Source organism: Procambarus clarkii, chromosome 65 (genome assembly GCF_040958095.1).
Source record: "Procambarus clarkii isolate CNS0578487 chromosome 65, FALCON_Pclarkii_2.0, whole genome shotgun sequence".
In the NCBI taxonomy this organism is placed as follows: Eukaryota; Metazoa; Arthropoda; class Malacostraca; order Decapoda; family Cambaridae; genus Procambarus; species Procambarus clarkii.
This window is the reverse complement of record NC_091214.1, coordinates 31,085,412-31,108,047: the sequence shown is the minus strand read 5'-3', so window position 1 is coordinate 31,108,047 and position 22,636 is coordinate 31,085,412. Positions and strand designations below refer to the sequence as shown.

At 40.1% G+C, this 22,636-nt stretch overlaps 1 protein-coding gene across 1 annotated transcript; it reads left to right on the top strand.

Moving 5' to 3' along the window:
- Positions 1-1,984: 1,984 nt before the first annotated feature.
- Positions 1,985-17,463, top strand: LOC123752097 (N-acetylated-alpha-linked acidic dipeptidase 2). The gene is made up of 13 exons (XM_069309674.1): positions 1,985-2,117; positions 2,611-2,797; positions 4,363-4,453; positions 5,891-6,075; positions 6,203-6,322; positions 8,486-8,568; positions 10,317-10,445; positions 10,743-10,822; positions 11,470-11,560; positions 11,710-11,971; positions 14,864-14,951; positions 15,249-15,341; positions 16,490-17,463. The coding sequence occupies exons 2-13, from the start codon at positions 2,737-2,739 to the stop codon at positions 16,689-16,691; spliced, it is 1,485 nt and encodes a 494-aa protein (XP_069165775.1). The 5' UTR covers positions 1,985-2,117; positions 2,611-2,736; the 3' UTR covers positions 16,692-17,463.
- Positions 17,464-22,636: the final 5,173 nt, after the last annotated feature.

Genomic DNA, 22,636 nt, shown 5'->3' with positions numbered 1-22,636 from the left:
TACACAATGTGTCAACTTTGTGAAAGAGAAAACGTGTACTCCCTTGAACATTATATTGTAGAATGTCCCATATTAATTGACTTTCGCCCTCCTGGGCTGAGGTATGCTGAACTCTGTACCTATTATATTAATACTGGAACACTTGATGTTATATTGGACTTGTACCCAAGATTGACCATGTAATAATGTATCAATTATACAATGTATGTGATGTAACTATATAACCTGAGCTTGTAATAGCATCTTAATCACCTTCAGTGGTTAAGAGCTTAATAACAAACTAGTTTCTCTATCCGCTATCTTACCCCTCTCAGAGTAGGAGAGCCATAAATATATGTGTATGTATGTATATATGTATATGTGTATGTGTATAAAGTATATGTGGAAGCTGATCAGAATTACATTTCCCTTTTGCAAATGCACATTAATGATACTATGTAAAGAACACATCGACTACTTAATGTAGGGCAGACGTAACTGTGTTTCTATGTATTTACATATGTAGGTTAGATTAGCATTTTAAAAGCACTATACAATCACCTTCTGTGGTTGATTGTTCAACAAATCCTTGAACTATATGTTTAACAGATCTCTCACCCTGTCCATGGAGGACAGAAGAAAATGTATATATGCTGGTTAGCCACTGGTGGCAAGGTGAGGAGTCGGTTATAAGTGGTGGTGGAGAGCGACCACATGTGCTGTAGGTGTACCACTCCACACACTGTATTTTGATAAATGTATCAGTAATTTGATCTGATTTATAGTTCAACACCTCCCTGAGTATCTTAAGGAGTTATTGCAGCGAATTATCACTGGGAATTAAGATTAGTTTGTGTGGTTCTGGTCCTGCTGAAAGTCTCAAGCACCATCACCTGTTCACTCTGGAAACAATGGGTTTTGGCCCCGTTCGGTTACTTGCCCAGGCGACGGCTACCTATCTCCCAATGAGGGTGGGCGACAATAAATATCGATTATTTTTATTGTCTAGACAGATTATTGAGATAAAGTGGGACTATAGGGTTAATGTATATAGGATTTAATGATTATAGGTAGTACTTATAGTACAAATACATTTTTTATTTAGGACTTGAAAATACATCACCGGAAACCCAAATCATGTTTCAATGGTATTTCAATTAAGACAGCTTTTTTTTTTAACCTTCTAGATCCTTGAAGGTACATGAGCAAAGGCATCCATAGTCCTAATGGCGGACGTCACCATTGTGGTGTTGTCATGAAGGCTCCAGATGTATGATTTTGATGTAGGAGTCAGATGTATGATTTAGAAATAATCCATTTCTTAATTTATTATACTGGTATGGTGGAAATTTTCCACAAATGTGTCTGGGGAGAACGGCCGCTGCTTTAAACAGCCTAGTGTGAGGACGGGTTGTATTTAAAATAAAGAACAATATTGTCACGCTATCGCCATATTACTTTTAATTTTCAACTGCATTTCTATTTTGTAATTAATTCTTTCGTACATTTCATATTTAAATTACCATTTTTTTTACCATAGATCTATTACTTGTAAATACTTAGCACTAAATTATACTTAGATATTATACATGTATAAAGCTGTAATACAGGCCAAGGTGTGTTGTTACAGATCACCCTTATTGACGGTGATGGCGAAGTTGTCTTCACAAGCGCCTACACGGAGACCCCGCTGCAGCAGGATGATGACGACCCGGAGTTCGTCCACGCCTTCAATGCCTACACGCCTGCAGGTGGGTGCTGAGGCAGGTGGTGAGTGGGTGCTGGGGCAGGTGGTGAGTGGGTGCTGGGGCAGGTGGCGAGTGGGTGCTAGGGAAGCTGGTTATTGTGTTTATATTCAGAATGAAAACATTATGATATAGACTTTCACTAAGTATAAATTGTAATATAAAAGCCGTCTTGCTCAGTAAGAGTACAGTGGTTGAGAGAGAGAAGTGTTAAGATATGGTGGTGAGCCTCTGGCCTCTCCCCCAGGGGACGTGGAGTCTGAGGCCGGGCGAGGCGTCGTGTACGCTAACTACGCCAGGGTTGAGGACTTCGACACGCTGGAGAAGCTCAACGTCAACGTCTCTGGCTGCATCGTCATCGCTCGCTATGGCAAGATCTTCAGAGGCAACAAGGTCGGCGCTGAAATCATACTTTCTGGTATTTTCAGTATCTTGAAACAATTTAAAAATAATGTTGAAATTTCAATAATTTATTGTTTTTAGCAGCTCTCAAGGTGGTTATATGCATGTGCAATAAATAATATTCCTAGGGCTGGTTGATTAGTGTTGGACTTAGTGTTTCAACCTCTGGAAGGTCATTGAGGTATTTGTCAATCAGGTAGTCTTGTGTACCATTGCTTGTCAACCAAGAAGTCTTGTATACACCCGAGTCATCTGAAATCTGTCCTAATACACCCAGTGCCCAACCACTTGTGCTGGACGGTAGAGCGGCGGTCTTACTTCATGCAGGTTGGCGTTCAATCCCCGTCCGTCCAAATGGTTGGGTACCATTCCTTTCCCTCCGTTCCATCCCAAATCTTTATCCTGACCCCATCCAGTTGTTTGGGGTCGTAATAGTCGTAATGGCTTGGCGCCTTCCCCTGATAATTTCCTCCCTCCCACTCAGCTGCTGCACGCCCAGGAGCGAGGAGCCAAGGGTTTGATCCTGTTCTCGGACCCCGAGGATGTGGCCCAGGAGGGAGTGGAGCCCGAGAAGGTGTACCCCAACACCTGGTGGCTTCCTGGCACCGGCATGCAGAGAGGAACCACGAACTTGATGGGTGACTTACTCACACCTGGCTGGCCTTCTACAGGTACGGCCCTAGAGGCCTCTTTGTCTCCGTCTGCCTCTTTCTCTTGTCTCCCTGTGTGTGTCTCGTCACTCCATGTTTCTTGTCTCACCATTTTCGTCTCTTATTCTCTTAATATACTCTATATTTAACTTGATTAATATCTTCATGTGTGTGTTAGTTTTGCTGTATATCGTCATAAATTGTCACCAGCAATTAGAATTTATCATTGTTACAACCCTTGAGACTTAGTACGGTTCTTTTCACACAGTGATCAATATATATTATACCGGCCTTGCCAACAGGTGTCTAGGGGTAGGTTATCTTGAGATGATTTCGGGGCCTTTTAGTGTCCCCGCGGCCCGGTCCTCGACCAGGCCTCCACCCCCAGGAAGCAGCCCGTGACAGCTGACTAACACCCAGGTACCTATTTTACTGCTAGGTAACAGGGACATAGGGTGAAAGAAACTCTGCCCATTGTTTCTCGCCGGCGCCTGGGATCGAACCCAGGACCACAGGATCACAAGTCCCGCGTGCTGTCCGCTCGGCCGACCTGCTCCCTCTCCCTCTTTTACCCTCCCGGGTAAAAGAAAAACGCTGCATAAATTGGGAAAACAATATATCTACGCTAAGGGTGACAAACATAACAATTAAATGATAAATATAATAGCCAGAAATATTCTTCAGCATGCAATAATATAAATAAAAATCCTTATTGAGCAATGAGCAATATCACCAGCACATGAATTATTAATTGGGATAATACACAATCATCTAACCAGAGAATTAACCGAGTATTTAGCTAAAAAAACAATAACCACAGACTTAACTTAAAAACATGTCTCTTCTCGTCCAAAGCTGCCACGCCTCTGACCAAGCGTCGGTTCCCAGGGCAGGCGTTCTACCACAATATCAACTAAACATCCACATAACTATTGTGGAAATTCTACTAACAAAATGTAGTACTAATATTCAAATCATTATTAATCTTAAAAGTATTTAATACTGTTACATTGTTCAATATAATTTACTGGCAAACAATAATAAGAATTAATCAAGGTTGAACTATAACCACTCGCTTGACATAAAGCTCCCACACTGGCCACATCCAAATATGGTCATCCCCCCACATGGAAGAAACCAACATGAAAATACTTGCACAAAAAAACCTCACACAATATAATGCAACTCAGGCACACTACAGCGTGCTACAATATATAACATACAATAGTCTAATATCATACAACTGGATGCTATATTAATTGTAGAACAAGACAATAGAGTATATAAGCATCAAGAGTAATGTTAGAATCCTAGTAAGATTCGTAACAATCATCAGTTGTTAATAATTATCATCATCAATCATACATTATTTCAATTCAAGTAGTCATCAGTAATCACAAACTTCAAAAATAATCATAATTATTATCATTAATCACTCGTTCATCATTATATTTATCATATTGATAATGACATCATTTATCACTGTTAATCCCTCACTAATCATCATCATCAATAGCGATCATGAACAATATCATCACTAGTCATCAGTTACTGCTTGTTGTTCAACACTCGTGTCTTGCCCACAGCTCACGCCTACAGACTTAAGATAGAGGACGCCAAGCTGCCGAAGATCCCCTGCCAGCCCATAGGCTACAACGACGCTCGAGTTCTTCTGGAGTATGACTGGTGTTGTTGCTGTAAGGTTAGGGGTAGCTACAGCAACGGGTCGTTTGCACCCCGGGACTGGTGTTGCTGCTGTAGGGTTAGGGGTAGCTACAGCAACACCACCAGTCCCGGGGAGATGCACCCCGGGACTTGTGTTGTTGCTGTAAGGTTAGGGGTAGCTACAGCAATGGGACGTTTGCACCCCTGGACTGGTGTTGCTGCGTTAGGGTTAGGGGTAGCTACAGCAACGGGACGTTTGTATCACGGGGCCTGGTCTTACTGATGTTATCAGCAGTGATACGTTTTTGTTGTCATAGAGAGCTAGTGAGTATTTGGTGGTGATGATCCTTACAATGTTGTCTAGGGAGTATGAGGAGTAAGAGAAACAGCCTAGTACACAAGTCACAAATTTATACGTACAAGTCACACAGGATTACATTTAACAAGGCGTTTTCCTAACAACATAAAATCACTATGTATTATAAACTCAAGTGGTTCTGATCACCCCACGGGTCACTGTCCCATTCCTGGTGTCATGCACCCAGCCACAAACCGTTATCATCCAACGACATATATTTTTGCCTCTAGGAAACCTGGACTCTTATAAAACCTCTCCAACTTCTATAATAATACTCTACCCAATCTTGCAACCCTGGATATAGACAAGGATAGGCTTATCTGACTGAACGGCTGGAGAAAACCCCTCAAATAGCAGGAACGGTCGACAGCGCTACACCTCCCCCTTCAGTCAAAATGGCGTCCACCTCTCTAGCATCATCGCCCCTTAATACTCTATTCTTTACGTATGCTATCAAACACATTAATGATTTTATTTACTATATTCTCCTGGCATACTTTTTAATAGAGTCCATTTTTCCCTTACATAGTTAAGCTTTTCAAGTTCACATTATTTCTGATAATCTCCAGCTGAGAAGGCACTACTTTACTGGGCGGAGTAATAATGGTGACTCTCTGATGTCACCTGGGGATTTATACTAATAAACACTCTCCCTGTGTCCACCAACATTTTACAACCGAAACCAACCTCCACAGGAGGTAAGGTTCGTAACAGTTTGCACCCCGGGACTGATGTTGGGTGAGGCGAATGGATAGCTTTATTTTTCCTGTCAATCCTTAACTACTGGATCTTATTACATTTGAATAAGTACTTGATATGTTTAAGTCTTATCTCTAGGGGTCCTGAAGCAACCTGTCCTGCTAATAGAACGTCGCATTGTGACGTATACTTCACCTAAGGTCAAATATGGTCGTACTAGAAAATGGTAACTGCTCGCGAAATTGACAAACTGTCCCGTTTTCTGTTTTGGGTCCTCTGGTAGATTAGAATAAGGGCACTTTAGTTCGACAGTTTCTTGACATAGGGAAAACTTAGGAGGATGGGCTGTGTGGTGTCAAGACAATTAGATCAATTAACTCTCTCTCCTACAGGAAGATAGGTGGTGCCCCGGCCCCGGGGGCGTGGAAGGGCGGCCTGACGGGCGTGGCGTATAACCTGGGGCCGGAGCTCCTGGACCAGTACCGTTCCTACCGCCTCAGACTCAACACCCACAATACCCTGCAGGTTCACCGCTCCTACAACGTTATCGCCACCATCAGGGGAGACGTGGAGCCTGGTGAGTTGAGTTTGTCTCCAATTGCAAACTTTAATTCACTTTACAGGATTTGAGTCTCATTTAATAACTGTTGAGATTAGTAGTAAGTTAGTTTGGGTGGTAGTGACGAGGAATGTGATATTAACAGACCGCTACGTGCTGTTGGGGAACCACCGTGACGCCTGGGGGTACGGGGCCGCTGACCCCTCCAGCGGCACCGCCCAAATGCTGGAGACAGCCAGAGTCCTCGGCCAGCTCATCACAGAAGGTCAGTAAGTCTGACGTATTTTAATTCGTAACAAATTTAGTAACGACATTTTATATGTTATCTGTTAATTTTATTATAGCTTTTGCATCTTTTTTATATATTTAATTATATTTTTTTGGCGTATTTTGACTAATTCAGGTAGGTGGTGTGACTTCACTTCCACACCAATCTATCCTTTACAAAGAATGTCGAATTTCGCTCGTATGCGTTACATAAGGCTACAAATGGTCGTACTAGAAAATGGAAGCAGCTCACAAAAGTGACGTGCTGTCCCGTGTTCTGTTTTGGGTCCTCTAGTAGGTTAGGAGAGGACACTTTAATTTGACTGTTTCTTGACGTTGGGAAACCTTAGGAGGACGAGCTGACCCCGAGCACAGCGGTTCATTCATAACAGAAAACGAGACATCGTGAATTTCGCGAGCCGTCTCCATTTTTGGCCTTAGGGAAATTATACGTCAAAGTGAGATATACTATTCAGGAGAACAAGTTGTGCGGTAATCCTAGCAGGGATTGTGCTGATTATTTATTTTCTAATTTTCATTTGATTATTTTTTAGTTTACTTCAATATTGAATTATTATTCTAAGTGGACTGTATGTTAGATTCAGCCTGCCAGAATTTACCTGCACATAGTTTGTGGGATGTGTACAGCTTATACCACAATAAATGGTTATATAATAAGCTATACACATTACCTTAAAGTTATATAAATTATACCACATATGGTGGTAAATAGACTACTGTTGCACAGTTTCAGCCCCGTTCCTGTGCCAGGTAAGTCCACTATGGGCTCACCATAGCCCGTGCTACTTTGGAACTTTTGTTCCGAGTAGCTGTATCTAAAACAAATACAACAACAACTACAGTGGTTAGTACTACTCTATCTTATAATTATATTAGTATTCAACTTAGTGTGCCTCGGCTGTGTGGTGGATATGGCCTGATAGGCAGTTCCAACATCAAATTAGGGAGTGGCACATGTAGTCTAGTTGTGCCATGTAATGGCGGCTGGCACTCATAGCGTCTGTGGAGCAGCTAGTGTATGAAATCATCACAGGTTATGCTGGTGCTCAGCTTCTCAGTAACTTTCTCCATTGAACCACACCCCTGTGAATAAATTACAGAGAACTCAACTGCATTCACAAATGAGTTATATAAGAAGGAAACAATAGTAATAGTAAAACCCAGGCTTACCCTGGTTTTGGTCTGTTGGTATATCATAACCGGCACACCGTGAACACAATTTATAATGGCCACTACGATCATATACACAATTTGTTTTACCAGATACAATACTTCTCATGATTGATGTAGAGGCCGCTGTGGCAGGATCATTATTGGGCGGTCTAAATTAACCTCTGCAGTGCCGCGAATGCGAACCACAAGGAGATATTCTGTCTACCAGTCCCTTTATTTTGGTTGTGAGTGTGAGAGCGTGATTGTCCTGCCCCAAGCGTCTCCCTTGTTCCAACAATATTCTGTTGGTTCCAACTCTGCCTTGAGGACTACGTTTATTTAACAATAGCAAGGGAGCCTGTGGTGTATGGTATAATTATCTAAAAACCAGTCATAGTGAATACTATTTTATTAAGTTTAAACACTAGACTATTGTTTTAAAGAATAATTGTGGAACCTTAAATATACGTGATGTGAATATGGATTTGTTGTGATGTCACCAAAAACTCTCATTCTCTTTAAATTTGGTAATGGCTAACTATATTGTGTTAACATGTGTGTTGGATTTCCAACACGAGTTGGATATACAGTATATACTGAGACGTATTTCTTTTTCTGGTATATGCAAAAGAATTTACTGCAGTTCTAAACTATGCTCAGGATTAAAGAATTTGTGCTGATTAGTCAGTGTGTGTAATAAGCTTAAGACCTAATGCTCGTGATGTATGTTTTATGACGCATTACATAGAATCATGTCATAATGAATGTTTTCAGTACAGAAAACAAAATGAAGGTGAAAGCAAGCCCCAATACCTAAGACCCAGGAAGTGTATTATTAAATAATACACTTACACATGTATTGGGTCTTGCTTTCACCTTCATTAAACACAGTGTAGTAAGTTACTACTTTGCATTATAGTGAGTTTCTCCATAAAACAAAATATAAATATTTTAAACTGTTTCACATTTGTTGGCAATTTTCGTGAAGGGTGGCGACCACGACGAACTCTGGTGTTGTGCAGCTGGGGCGCGGAGGAGTATGGTCTCATAGGCTCCACGGAGTGGGTCGAGGTACGTCACTATGTGTGGGGGGTTTTGGCGGGGATTTCTAGTGGATAATTTCCCTTTATCGTGATAATACATTCCAAAACTTCATAAATTTCAAGAATCAAGACTAGAATTGGTTAAAAAAAATCCGCTGTTATTTGAAGCACAGTAAAACAACTCAGAAAATTACTTATTTAATACACATTATATTCCCAACTATATGACAAATGTAAAAGAAGCAAGTGATCAGTGTCTGGATGGGTGATCACAGATGTAGTCTCACCCTAGTCTAAGGAAACACAAGTAAGTCAATTAAAACTTTGTTCCCAACATGTATAGGCTGTTATATAATTAATTTTATTGGGGACAGGCAGCAACTGTACCTTATGTTAGGTATACTTTAGACAGGAGCCCGCAGCGCTACCTACTGAGCCACCAGCTCCCACAATAAGGAATAATTCCAGAGACACCTATCTGCTGTCCAGTCGGAACTTTAGGCCTTCCCTGGGGGTGCCAATTTATCATGAGTGTGTGTCAGGTGATCCACGTCCTAGTCATATAAAATAGGCCCAGAGAAAGCCTAAAGTTCCAATTGAACAGCAGATAAGAGAATGGAATCCTTCCTTGTTGTGGGTGATGGTGTCTCAGTAGGCAAAGCTGCTGGCTTGTGTGGTCTACTGTTCAAGGCTCTCACGGTTCAAGTGAATGAAATGCTATCATCCACGATATGGTGGTTAGCAATTTATATACAGGTATATACAAAATACATCAGTTGGGATTATTTACCGGTATTTTGTCCCTAAAACCTGAAAAATAAGTTAGTTTAGCTTAAGTTATGTTAGTTAAGGGCCTGGAGATTATGGAATGGTACAATGTTCACTCTACTTGTAAATATTGCTAATTATAAAATAGATCATTACACTTCATTTTCGAATATAAGAGCTTTATACACATCTCACATGACTTCATAGCATGTCCTCAGTCATGTTTCTCTAGGTCCTACAGGAACTTTGCATATCATAAAACACCTTACTCCATTCAAGTCCTCAGTCATGTTTTGATATCTTGAACTTTGGTAATCGCATGTGATACCACACCTTGCTATCAAGCCTTCAGTTGCGTTTCTTTGTCCACGAGGCATTGGAAGTGTTTCGCTCTTCGGTGTATATGCGCTGAGAGTTTATTTTAGTCCTGAATTATGTTAGTGCCTAGAGTATACTTGCTGGTTGGTCAATAAGGTATTGTGGTAGCCTTGATTTCCATCCCAGCTTTGATTGACCTTAAGTCCGACACCAAAAAAAGACATGCAATACAGTACCATGTCATGTCAAGAGTCCTACGGCACAAGGCATCATATGTCACTCTTGCAGGAGCCTGGTCTATGCCATACGATCCTTTAGTGTTCCCTCAGAGTTGTCTACGATGTCCTGTACTAGACTACAGGTTATTTCTGGTGTCCTACAATAAGTGTTTTCTGCATGATCACATATGAATTAACCACAGTAGCATGCAATGTCTTAAAACTTGCTAATCAACCCATCCACAGACGGGAGTAACTTTCAAGGCTCAGAAGCATCCCAAAGCACCCTGCCATTTATAAAGATGTCAACCATGGTCTAAAAGTTTCGCATTACACCCTTCAGCCTTCTTAACTTGAGGCTAATGCATCCCTCCACACGTTCTAAAGCAACTCCTCACGTTCTTTCCTCAATAAAATGTTATATACTACGATCTTGCCAGTGCATCTTATCATGTCTTGGTGTGTCTCACAGGAACACGTAAACAAGCTACAGGAGCGGGCGGTGATGTACCTCAACACAGACACCTGTGTCCGGGGACCCATCATCAATGCGGCCAGTAGCCCTCTTTTCTGGGACTCCATCACCATGATTACTAAGATGGTATGTCTTTCACTCTCTCACTCCCTCCATCTAAGAAACCAGTCATCTGTGTCTATTTTATGACTAACACTTTCAACTCTAACAACGTATTTCTGACCACAATTTCACACATCAACTTAGCAAAGTGGCAAACTATAATTTATTCCAGTTTCACCCTTCAGCTTGACATAGGCAATGCTTGTGTGACTCAAGTCCTGACTCTTCATGTATCGATGTACTGCTGATTCCAGTTTAGCACTTGTGAGTGGCACTGGTTAAAGATATTCTGATTTCAGTATGGCCCTCCTCCACCTGCAGGTGCCCGGTGTTCGTGGTGGTGCTACGGTATACGAGGAGTGGGAAGCCTATCACGCAGTACGGAATAGAACCTCACCTGAGTAAGTTGGGTGAAAGTGAGAGGATACAACACTAAAAGTAAAGGATATATATATGTATCCATCAGTTATGTTACATTGTGTACATATATGGTTAAGTAGTGTAATATTTTTATGTACAAGGCTTTAATCACTTACGGCATTTTGAACAAATTTATAAATATATTTTGATTTTAATTAAATGTACTTTGGAAATATCAGTTTCTGAAATTTAGACATCATATAATCCCATAACGGTACAGTTTGTTACACACCATATGATTAAAAATACATCGTGAGTGTGGCTAACTAAAAAAAAAGTACATTAAAACTGATCCCAACATTAATTATTTTGTTTTAATATTTTCAGCCGCATTCTCTAAAATTTTTGTAATTAATAACATTTATCATAACGATGTTTATCTTCTGTGAGAACCGTGAATTGATGTAAACTGCATTGACCTCGTCTGAACTTCTGTACGTTTAGATATTGAAACACACATCTCGGTGGAAAAGTGAATATAGTGTTTTAAGCAACGTAATGTAGTTGATGAAAAGAAGATATTAATATACGATTAACATAAATGATGGATGATAGTGTGACATTATAGTCCACAATATGAATAAGAGTGACAGGGCTGGCTATTGATTGAAGTGTATTTTCCTCACAGGATGGAAACTTTGGGGTCTGGAAGCGACCACGCCTCCTTTGCTTTCTACTGTGGCATCCCATGTTTGAATTTGGGATTTAGGATAGACAAGGTAACATTGGTAACCGTGATTGTGAAACGATAATAATTATTATTGTTTCACAGTTCCGGTTGATGATTTGTGTAATAAGTTAAATTTCCATACGCTTTGTATTGTAATTCCACATGCACTCTACCACTGCTACATCTTCCTTCCCCCAGAATAAGCACGATATAATAAGCAAGTACCCCTCATACCACACTGGCTACGATACCTTCTACATGATGGATCAGAACATGGACCCGGGCTTCAGGATCCACCAGGGCTGCAGCCGGGTCGCCGCCCTCACCCTCAGGTACTTCGCGGACTCTGTGCTTCTGCCGTACAGCCTGGAACACCTGCCTAAGGCCATGAAGGATGCTCTCGATGCCCTCAGGAAAGGCGGCAAGCGAGACAAACTCATCAGTATATATGACAAGTATTGTGAGTCTGGGGTAGTTTGCCATTTGAGAAAGAGATTAATCTGTATTGTATCAGTATTTATAATCATGAACTCTTTTGAAATATTTTGTGCTGTTTAACGCAAGTGAGAAACTTGCATGAGATCATTTTCAGGCCAGAACACTTACAAATTCCTTAAGCCTGATACCATTTGACATTAAGAGCTTTCCTACGATCCCATAGAATTCACTGTGTAGAAAACAATATTTGAAAAACAAAAATAGTGCCGTAGAACCTATCTGTAAGAGTGACAGGTTTACTAGCAAGGACCTATAAATATTCCAAGAAGTCTGCTTGCAATACCAGAGTTTACACAAAAATTTAACGGGAAGTTGTCTGAAACCTCATGCACCCACAAGTCCACTACTGGCTCATCATAGCCCGTGTTACTTGGAACTTTTTGTTCCAAGTAACTGAATAAAAAACATCATCATGATCCAGATATCTTAGTGTTTGTTCAGATTTAACAATCCACATGCTTGATCTAATAGCTCTCTTGAGGTGTTGTTGTCTGACGGGACCCAAATGAAGATTTTGTAGATCCTGTATAGACTTCACCTCCATGGATCTGGATTTAGCTCAATCCATGTTCAGGTCAGTCATCGAAGCTGAAGACTACAGCTTCAAAAAACACATTCATAAATTAAAATTAGATAGTGTTTAATAAATATTTTTTTCAGAAAAGAAAATTAGTTTGGTTATACATTAAATTTTTGTGCATAGTTTGGTTAGATGTTTTGAGACCTTTGGCAATTATTTGTGTAGTAATCTTGGTTAAGCACTTAGAAGAGGTGATTTGAACATAGAAAATGAGCAAGCACTGTTCCAAAAAAATAGCAACTTGTCATCTGTTCAAGTAGTAGGTAAAGTGTTTTTATTAATAAACTGAGGGTTTGTGATCTAGTTTAACAAGCATTAGGCTATTGTTTATGAGGATTGGGTGCGTTTAGCAATCATTATATTGGGATCAGTAGCCTTGTTCGAAGCATTATTAGAAGTGCTTTACTTCCTAAGTTCATATAACAGTAAACGCTTCATCGTCATTCTAGAAACACATTATTGGCAACACTTCCCGAATTTTACATTAGGAAAGTCATAGGCCAATTGTGTTGTCATTTTTGTTTATTCTTGCTTGTTCATGAAAGTAGCTGCTTTCAAAAATTAAAAAAAAATAGAAAACTTGTTTTTGAGACCTAGGCTTTGGAAGGATTATGCGAGGTGTATGTTTATACATATATATTTGACATGTAGGTCAAAGGAGCCTATATGGCGATACAAGTCTTGGGTGTTATCTTTAGCGTTAATGTTTTGTTCATAATAGCAGTTATGCTCAAAGCTTTTGCATCATTTCGTAACATGAGCTCCCCATCTGGTGATGGGGAGCACCAGAGCTGCCTCAGTGTTTGACCTGTGTCAGGGAATGTGATCAACTATAAACAAATATGATGGACCACCGGGGCTCGGGAGGGTTGACCACCGGGGCTCGGGAGGGTTGACCACCAGGGCTCGGGAGGGTTGACCACCGGGGCTCGGGAGGGTTGACCACCGGGGCTCGGGAGGGTTGACCACCGGGGCTCGGGAGGGTTGACCACCGGGGCTCGGGAGGGTTGACCACCGGGGCTCGGGAGGGTTGACCACCGGGGCTCGGGAGGGTTGACCACCGGGGCTCGGGAGGGTTGACCACCGGGGCTCGGGAGGGTTGACCACCGGGGCTCGGGAGGGTTGATCACCGGGGCTCGGGAGGGTTGACCACCGGGGCTCGGGAGGGTTGATCACCGGGGCTCGGGAGGGTTGATCACCAGGGCTCAGGAGGGTTGACCGCCAGGGCTCGGGAGGACTGACCACCAGGGCTCCGGAGGACTGACCACCAGGGCTCCGGAGGGCTGACCTCCAGGGCTCCGGAGGACTGACCACCAGGGCTCCGGAGGGCTGACCACCAGGGCTCCGGAGGGCTGACCACCAGGGCTCGGGAGGGTTGACCACCAGGGCTCCGGAGGGCTAACCACCAGGGCTCGGGAGGGCTGACCACCAGGGCTCCGGAGGGCTGACCACCAGGGGTCGGGAGGGTTGACCACCAGGGCTCCGGAGGGCTGACCACCAGGGCTCGGGAGGGTTGACCACCAGGGCTCGGGAGGGCTGACCACCAGGGCTCCGGAGGGCTGACCACCAGGGCTCCGGAGGGCTGACCACCAAGGCTCTGGAGAGCTGACCACCAGGGCTCCGGAGGGCTGACCACCAGGGCTCCGGAGGGCTGACCACCAGGGCTCCGGAGGGCTGACCACCAAGGCTCCGGAGAGCTGACCACCAGGGCTCCGGAGGGCTGACCACCAGGGCTCCGGAGGGCTGACCACCAAGGCTCTGGAGAGCTGACCACCAGGGCTCCGGAGGGCTGACCACCAGGGCTCCGGAGGGTTGACCACCAGGGCTTGGGAGGGCTGACCACCAGGGCTCCGGAGGGCTGACCACCAGGGCTCGGGAGGGTTGACCACCAGGGCTCCGGAGGGTTGACCGCGAGGGCTTCAGAGGATTGGCCACAAGAGACTTTTCTTTGTGTGAAAACCCACCAGAGGACAGGGAATATCGACCATACTACTTTATTGAAAATGTAATACTGATGGATTTGCTTGTCTAATCGAATCTCCTGTGGATTCCTTTCCATATTGGTCTCTGAATGCATGATAGAACTGATGAGTTGACCAAGACTTTGGCCAAGATGTATTCTAAATCTTCTGCTGCATGAGTTTAGATATCTCTCTAAATGGTTCAATTTTATCACAGTCTAAGATATAAGTGATAGAGGTCACACATAATAAGTTAACAGTGAAAATGCAAGTTAACACTGCAGATACAGTATTAAATCAAAAATTTTTACAGATCTTCTTGAGGAATCACTGATGAACTTTACGTACAAGTCTACGATCTTCTCCAGAGTCCTGAAGGAGAAGAGGAGTGAGAACTTAGAGTGAGTGAGGGGACAAGGATGGGAGGGAATGTGAAAGAGGGGAAGGATGGATGGGATGAACAGCATGTGGGTGACTCATAAACACATATGACAATAATATGACTACCTACATATGACATATGACTACATTTTACAATAATATGATCTCATTTATTGTAGAACATGACTAATGACTCATATTTTTTAAAACGTGATAAATACTCTCAAACAGTCGCGCGAATGAAGCAAAGTTGTATCTCAAACTTGTGTTTAATATGCTAACAATTTTAAATATTATAATATATTTTTCTCGTACAGTCCACTCACCATTCGAGCCATCAATGACCAGATGATGAAGTTGGAACAGGTGTTTATTCTTCCAGCAGGTCTGCCTGGACGACCACAAATCAGGTAGGTGCCTGACTATGATGATAATATGTTGGTATTAACATCTGATTATATATATATATTATATATATATATATATATATATATATATATATATATATATATATATATATATATATATATATTATATATATATATATATTATATATATATATATTATATATATATATAGATATATATATATATATAATATATATATATATATATATATATATATATATATATATATATATATATTATATATATATATATATATATATTATATATATATATATATATTATATATATATATATATATATATATATATAATATATATATATATATATATATAATATATATATATATATAATATATATATATATATATATATATATATATATATATATATATATATATATATATATATATATATATATATATATATACAACTTTAGAACACTTTCCCACCAGGAGACTCGAACCCCAGGTACGCCTTAACCCTCTCCACGGAGAGGGTTAAGGCGTACCTGTTATGCCAGTTGCTGGAAGGCTTCTGTGCTGGCTAGGGTTCGAGTCTCCTGGTGGGAAAGTGTTCTAAAGTTGTATACTTAACTCTCGTGTTTAGGAGAGTTGTGCCATATATATATATATATATATATATATGTCGTACCTAGTAGCCAGAACTCACTTTTTGGCCTACTATTCAAGGCCCGATTTGCCTAATAAGCCAAGTTTTCCTGAATTAATATATTTTTTCTAATTTTTTTCTTATGAAATGATAAAGCTACCCATTTCATTATGTATGAGGTCAATTTTCTTTTATTGGAGTTAAAATTAACGTAGATATATGACTGAACCTAACCAACCCTACCTAACCTAACCTAACCTATCTTTATAGGTTAGGTTTGGTTAGGTAGCCGAAAAAGTTAGGTTAGGTTAGGTTAGGTAGGTTAGGTAGTCGAAAAACAATTAATTCATGAAAACTTGGCCTATTAGGCAAATCGGGCCTTGCATAGTAGGCTGAGAAGTGCGTTCTGGCTACTAGGTACGACATATATATATATATATATATATATATATATATATATATATATATATATATATATATATATATATATATATATATTATATTATATATATAACGTGTATAAAAGTGTAAAATCTCTTTCAGACACGCGGTGTTCGCCCCGAGTCAGTTCGACAGCTACGCCTCGTCCAGCTTCCCAGGAATTACCGACCTGTTGTACAACATGGAAAAGTTGACTGACATAGAGCGTCAAAAGAGAGAGGAACAGATCAAGCGGCACCTCTCCGACCTGACCATCATGATGCAGAGAGCCGCCAGCTTCTTGAAGGACTTCCATGTCATCTAAGAACACCATTTTCCTCTTGGCCTTCCTCTTTTGTTTTACCTTTTTATGTTTGTTTTAAGTCGGCAATGTGCCTTAAAATTGGGTCAAAGGAAGTTGGTAGTCGCTTGATGTACTTTTCCATAATCAAAGTAGGCTGATGAGAATAGCTGAATTCCAGTGTTCTGTTATTTGTCATTCTATGGGACATTTGCTTTTTCATGGACAAAATAGAGAGCCTGTTAATGAACACTTCGTTGGCAAAAGGAGTCATTAGCAAAAATTTTCTTGTCTTTGGTATTGTCCTAACATTGTATTCGTTTTAAATTTGTTCTTGATCGAGATGCTGGTGGACACAAAGGTACCTTGGTTTATTCTTAGTCTGTTGTCCTTGTATCTAAGACAGATTTCCTGTCAATATACAACTTGCCTCATAAATTGAAGTCCTAACATCTAGATACTCTTTGCTTTTCTCTCTAATGAATTATTTTCATAGCAGCTCCAGAGCTTTTTACCTAGTATCATAGTTGTTTAATCTATAAATTTGTCTTATTGTATCTCTGCCTCTTCCTCGAGATTTCCTTGTCTTCTAGCACGCCTCCTGGGTGGACAACTTTGACAGAAATATTCCCTAGAAGCCTAGCTGCGAGTTTCTCAATGCAATAGTTGTTAGGAATTTTATTACAAAATTTAAATGTATAATAATGTTCCTATGTAATTGAATGAATTATATTCATATATATATATACATAAAGCTTGTAATTTCTTTTAAATATTAATATCCTCTCATAATCCATTTTTAATTTTTATTTCTCATATACACCTAAACAACGGCTGATATCATAAGATGCTTTTTACTATAGTAATTTTGGAAAATCGGGTTTTCTTCAAAATCTTAATTAATAATTGACAAGATTTGACATGTGTATACAAATCATAAAATCATAAGGACAAATGGAAATGATCTTAGACAAGCCGCCGGCTTCCTGTGCTCGTCGAGGCCACTGAAGAGATAGTCGCCCTCGGGTAAATTTAGGTAAATCTATCTGACTACTATTATGTGGAATAGTAAAACTTGTTATTGTCCATACAAATTCATTAATTATAAACAAATATGACGCTGGTGGCATCATTGCAACGAACATTTAATTAAGGCTTATCAACCTCTGAAAGGTTATTAAAGGCTGCTATCATTAGGTAATTCATATTAGTAGTAAATTACATATTACTTCAAGAGTAAATATCCTTTACCGTATGGGTTCAATATTATTTAGATTATAATCTACGTTACCTCGATGTCTCATTACAAGTGATGTACTGGTTTAGTGTAGATTAAATGTTGAAGAGGTGCTTAAATCGGGAGCGTGGCTGTGATTGGCTGGGTGACCACGCCAGGAACTATATGACTTCCCGGCAGTCTGGGAAGTAACGTGGTGAAGGGAGGACGTGTCCCACACGCCAGTCCCTCTACTAGCATTACTACCGCCCCTGTAAATTCCTCAAGAACAACTCCGCAACCCTATCTATACCAACTGACATAGCTAGAGTTGTCATCCAAGGACGGAGGACAGTTGCAGAGTCCCGACGGGCTCACCAAACTCTGTGCTACTTGGACCTTGTTCCGAGTAGCTGAATCTAAAACAATAACAACAAGCAGCTGGTGACACGTGTGCGCTCGGGTCGTCAGTACCAGCAACCTCTTCCAGGCGACGCCATTGCTTAACACCGACGCCAATTCCTTCAGTATTCTGTTCTTAATGTAATGTTTGGGCGTCTACAGGTAAATTATTTTAGTTTTAAGTGTCTGCTGAAGTGTATAAGTTACCTTAATATGTGTGTGTGTGTGAATCCTGTACGTAAAAAAAATATCGTTTACATTGCTGTTTAGGATAGGACTAATATTAAGCAAGAATTTCCTTTTGTAATATACTGAAGATGTCGGGTATTGAACAGTATATATATTCAGGTTCAAAAACTTTTATTTGTAAATGTTTGTACATTTATAATCGAATTAATTTACATAAAATTACATTAGGTTATTTCCTGAAAAGTCATTGTAACACCATAACATGTTTTTTTTTTATAACATACTGCATAGGCTAGACTTATCAGTAATGTATAAAAGTCAATACAGTTATGGTTGGAGTTAACAGGTGTTACAGCCATAGACAAAACTTGTAGTTTTCAATTAGAGGGACGAGACTGATTGGGGCGAAACAAATAGACAGAAATTCATCCACGTAATAATTAAGATGAGAATAAGTACCGAGTTGCACTAATATTTGGGTGGAGCGATATTTAAGTTCACATACATTACACTGTGTTACTAGCTCAACAAAATTGCTACTAGCGTTGCAGAATTAATTTTGGGGTTCAGTTCCTTAAGCTCCGTATGTGGCTCTAACATTTTCCACTATTTAATGAATGAAGAATGAACGAAAGAAATCATCCATTTCATCCTGAGGAATGAGAACATCAACCATATCTGTACACAGTCTAGTAAAAAAAACCACAATACGATTTTGTTAAAACAAATCATACCTAACAACTTTTCTTGAGACAGTTGCCAATTACACGTATAAAGAATCTCCAGTCGTTGCAGTATACTTAGACGTCTATGTATACTGATTAGGCTTGTCAAGTACCACACAAAATACTTACTGTACATAGGTTCGCTAAGCGTCAAACATTTCTATTTAGCGGTCTCGAAAGTTCTTAGGAACTGTAAAAGGACTCTTATGCAAGATTCAACATGAAATTCTTACGCAGTCGTTTGTAATTCATTCGGGTTCACCTTCCTCTAGACATCAGTAATTCTTTTGTTTATTTTGGTTTGACGATACAAGCTTAACGTATATAAATACATTTTGGCTGCCTGTCCCCCGACACAATGAATTACGGCTGTATTATATGTAATCAACATGGATAGTTGTGAAATCACTGGTTTCATCGATCGAGCATCACCTACCAGCTATATTTGTCTTATTTCGTCATAAAATGGGTTTATTTCAGAGTAAACAATTTCCTCGCGTTCTGTAACCGGTAACAACTTTCGAGTGAGCAAATATGTTAGATTTCTCCTTTATTTACAAAAATTCTAAGTTTTTGGGTGGCTTCTGAGTAACTGGGTAATTCTCGAGACACAAGATGCCTCACTAAAACATGCATACCGTTTGCTCTTCGATAAGTTACACTCGCTATAATGGATTGGTAATAACAATTCTTACACTGGCACTAAACTTCTCAATTAGAACCCACCTTTGATAACAGGTACAGGTCTATACAGTGGATATAATGAATTAGGTCTCGGTAGTACAGTTGGGCTCGTACTCGACTCACAATGTGGAATCCGGGTGGCACAGAAATAGGTATACACGTTTTCTATCGCCTAATGCTTCTGTTCACCTTGTAGTACATATGTACCCGGAAGTTATAGTCAACTTGTGGAATTGCATCCTTGGGAAGGGTCAGGAGTCCGACCTTGGAAGGACCTCGATATAAGCCTAAGTTATAATATATGAATGGTAGGTTACCTGTCACCGTGATAATGAATTAAATATATCGAGATTGCGAGCTACGATCATTTACAACGAACATTAAAACTGACAAGTAATTATGTTTCAAAATTAAGTTTCTATTCCCCAGGTGAGTGTGGATGTGCTGTTATGACCCTTGACCTCTGGGTATGGGTCCTCTGTTTTTGCAGTTGTAAAATGGATATAAATACGGCCTTGCCTACTACAATTGTGTAGGCATAAAAAAAGTAAACAGCGTAATATGAAAAGCAATATACTTTAAGTAAGGGTAAACAAAATGACATACAAATAAATGAAATCCAGGTAGTTGGGAATCACCAGAATTATTATAACAAGATGCATAAGAGATAAATAATTCCTATGAGCACTTATCATTTGATTAATTCTTAACAGAGTAGATGGATATACTTAATATAACTGCCAAATACATAACTATGTTAAAAAAAGCTCCACAAACTTGTCTACTAAATCACAGATCCTGTGCAGCCAGCCCCAACCACGCGACTGACTGGGCTAGACGCCTACCTCGGGGGCATCTACCTACTACCAACTAAGGATCATATGAAATCTCTAGATACTTTGCTGCCTGAAAGTAATGCTTATGAACATATTTGTAAAAACACTAATATACTTTTAACACTAATATGGTATAATTCATGTGTACATACAAGAAAACTGAATAATTATAGGGATGAATGAGTGACCCCATGTTGGGTACACTGCACGCATCATTGGAACATACATATATATGGTCATCCCCCCATGAGACGCCACGGATCCTTCCCACAGCTTAAACCTGCAATAACTAAAATATCTCGGACAAGCTCACTACAGCATGCTACATTTAACTCAAACGTGTATATTAGAAAACAAATGGACATAATGGTTAATTTCTAATAACTGATTAAAGAATAATGAACATGTTTATCATGATAAATGTTAGAATAAAGTATTTTGGATTCATAACACAGCATTACAGTATTGACCTTGCGGCGTTGCGGTATTGACCTTGCGGCGTTACAGTATTGAAAGATCTGAAAGCAGGGTTTTCGCACTTATCGTTTTTTTGTTTTTGTTTTTTAGCTCTTTAACACGTGAAACAATCTGTAGGTAGATAATAACAGGTGTTTTTAAGGACAATAACGTCACTGAGGTTTAAGGCAGAATTTGCCTTCTTTACCATTGTGAGAAATGCTACCCCACGCCTCTGGCAGTTGGCCCCCAAGGACGCAGACTGGCTAGCCTCTCTATCACACCGCACCGCCTGCTGTCCCATAGCCTAGTGAAGCCTGGCGGAGTGTGCCCGGAGTGACGCCTCCCGGTTTATTGTCGCTCTCGCCATCGGAACAAAGGTAAGTATATGTTGCTTTGGTTGGTTATCAGAGTTGATAGCACCATCAATGTAGACTAAGAACTGTGTATTTCATTCGTAATGATGTGCTGCCGGGAATTTTAGCTTGGTATCCAAAACTTGCTTACTGTAGATGCAGCCTGCACATGACGAAAGCTGCCGCCCAGTTGGGTGGGAGTGGAGCAAAACTAGTTAGTAACTGTGTGACACACCATAGATGTAAAGTGCCCTGTATAGTGACTGTTGTGAGCCTCTTGTTGAATCACTTGTGATATAAAAAGATTATCGACATTATGTATTTATGTAAATATGTACACATATATAACATTAACAATTGATTAACTAGCGTCAAAAGATTGACACTTGCTTAGCTAAACGAACTATGGGATTCAGTTCCTGAACCCATTATATTCCTGTGTAACCCTTTCCACCATCGCCCACGGGATGGGTATGGGGTGCATAATAAAGAAATTGAATAATCTCAACGCTGTAATTACCTTATGGGTAGTTACGGGTTTCCCGTCTTCCAAGTACTCTTTGTCGTATATCGCTTTGAAACTACTGTTTGACCTCCTTCATCTTCTTACTTAACCTGTTCCAACTATCTGCCACTCTTGGTTGCAAAAGTTAACTTTCTAATTTTTTTTTTTTTTGCAATTTTGTTAGGTTGAACCTATGTCCTCTTGTTCATGAAGTTGCAGTTGTCAAATATTCATCTGTCAATATTGCCGATTGCTGTTTATATTTTGTGCATACTTGATATTGTTGAGTTGTGGTAAAATTATATATGCTTCATGTTGTGATATAACCAGTGCTTCATGTTGTTATATAACCAGTGGGCCTCATATTTTGGTATAACCAATGTTTCATGTTGTGGCATACGCGATGTACTTATGGAATAAATAACAAAAGCATTTCATGTTGCTTGGTTTAAATGTTCCAAATGGACTAATTTACTAATAAAATACTTTAATTTTCCTAAGTGGGTGTTATGTTGGGTTGGATTCACTTCCTTAGTGAATGTGAACACTTGACTATTGTATTGGTAGATTATTTTGATTGAGTTTCTTTGCATTGTGTTG

What these genes read in the sequence shown, in the direction of transcription:
- LOC123752097 (XM_069309674.1), top strand. Translation starts at nt 2,737, where the DNA reads ATGCAGAGAGGAACCACGAACTTGATGGGTGACTTACTCACACCTGGC. An exon ending in CAGGGGAGACGTGGAGCCTG is followed by an intron (nt 6,076 to 6,202) that starts GTGAGTTGAGTT and finishes TGATATTAACAG; the next exon opens with ACCGCTACGTGCTGTTGGGG. An exon ending in CGGCCAGCTCATCACAGAAG is followed by an intron (nt 6,323 to 8,485) that starts GTCAGTAAGTCT and finishes ATTTTCGTGAAG; the next exon opens with GGTGGCGACCACGACGAACT.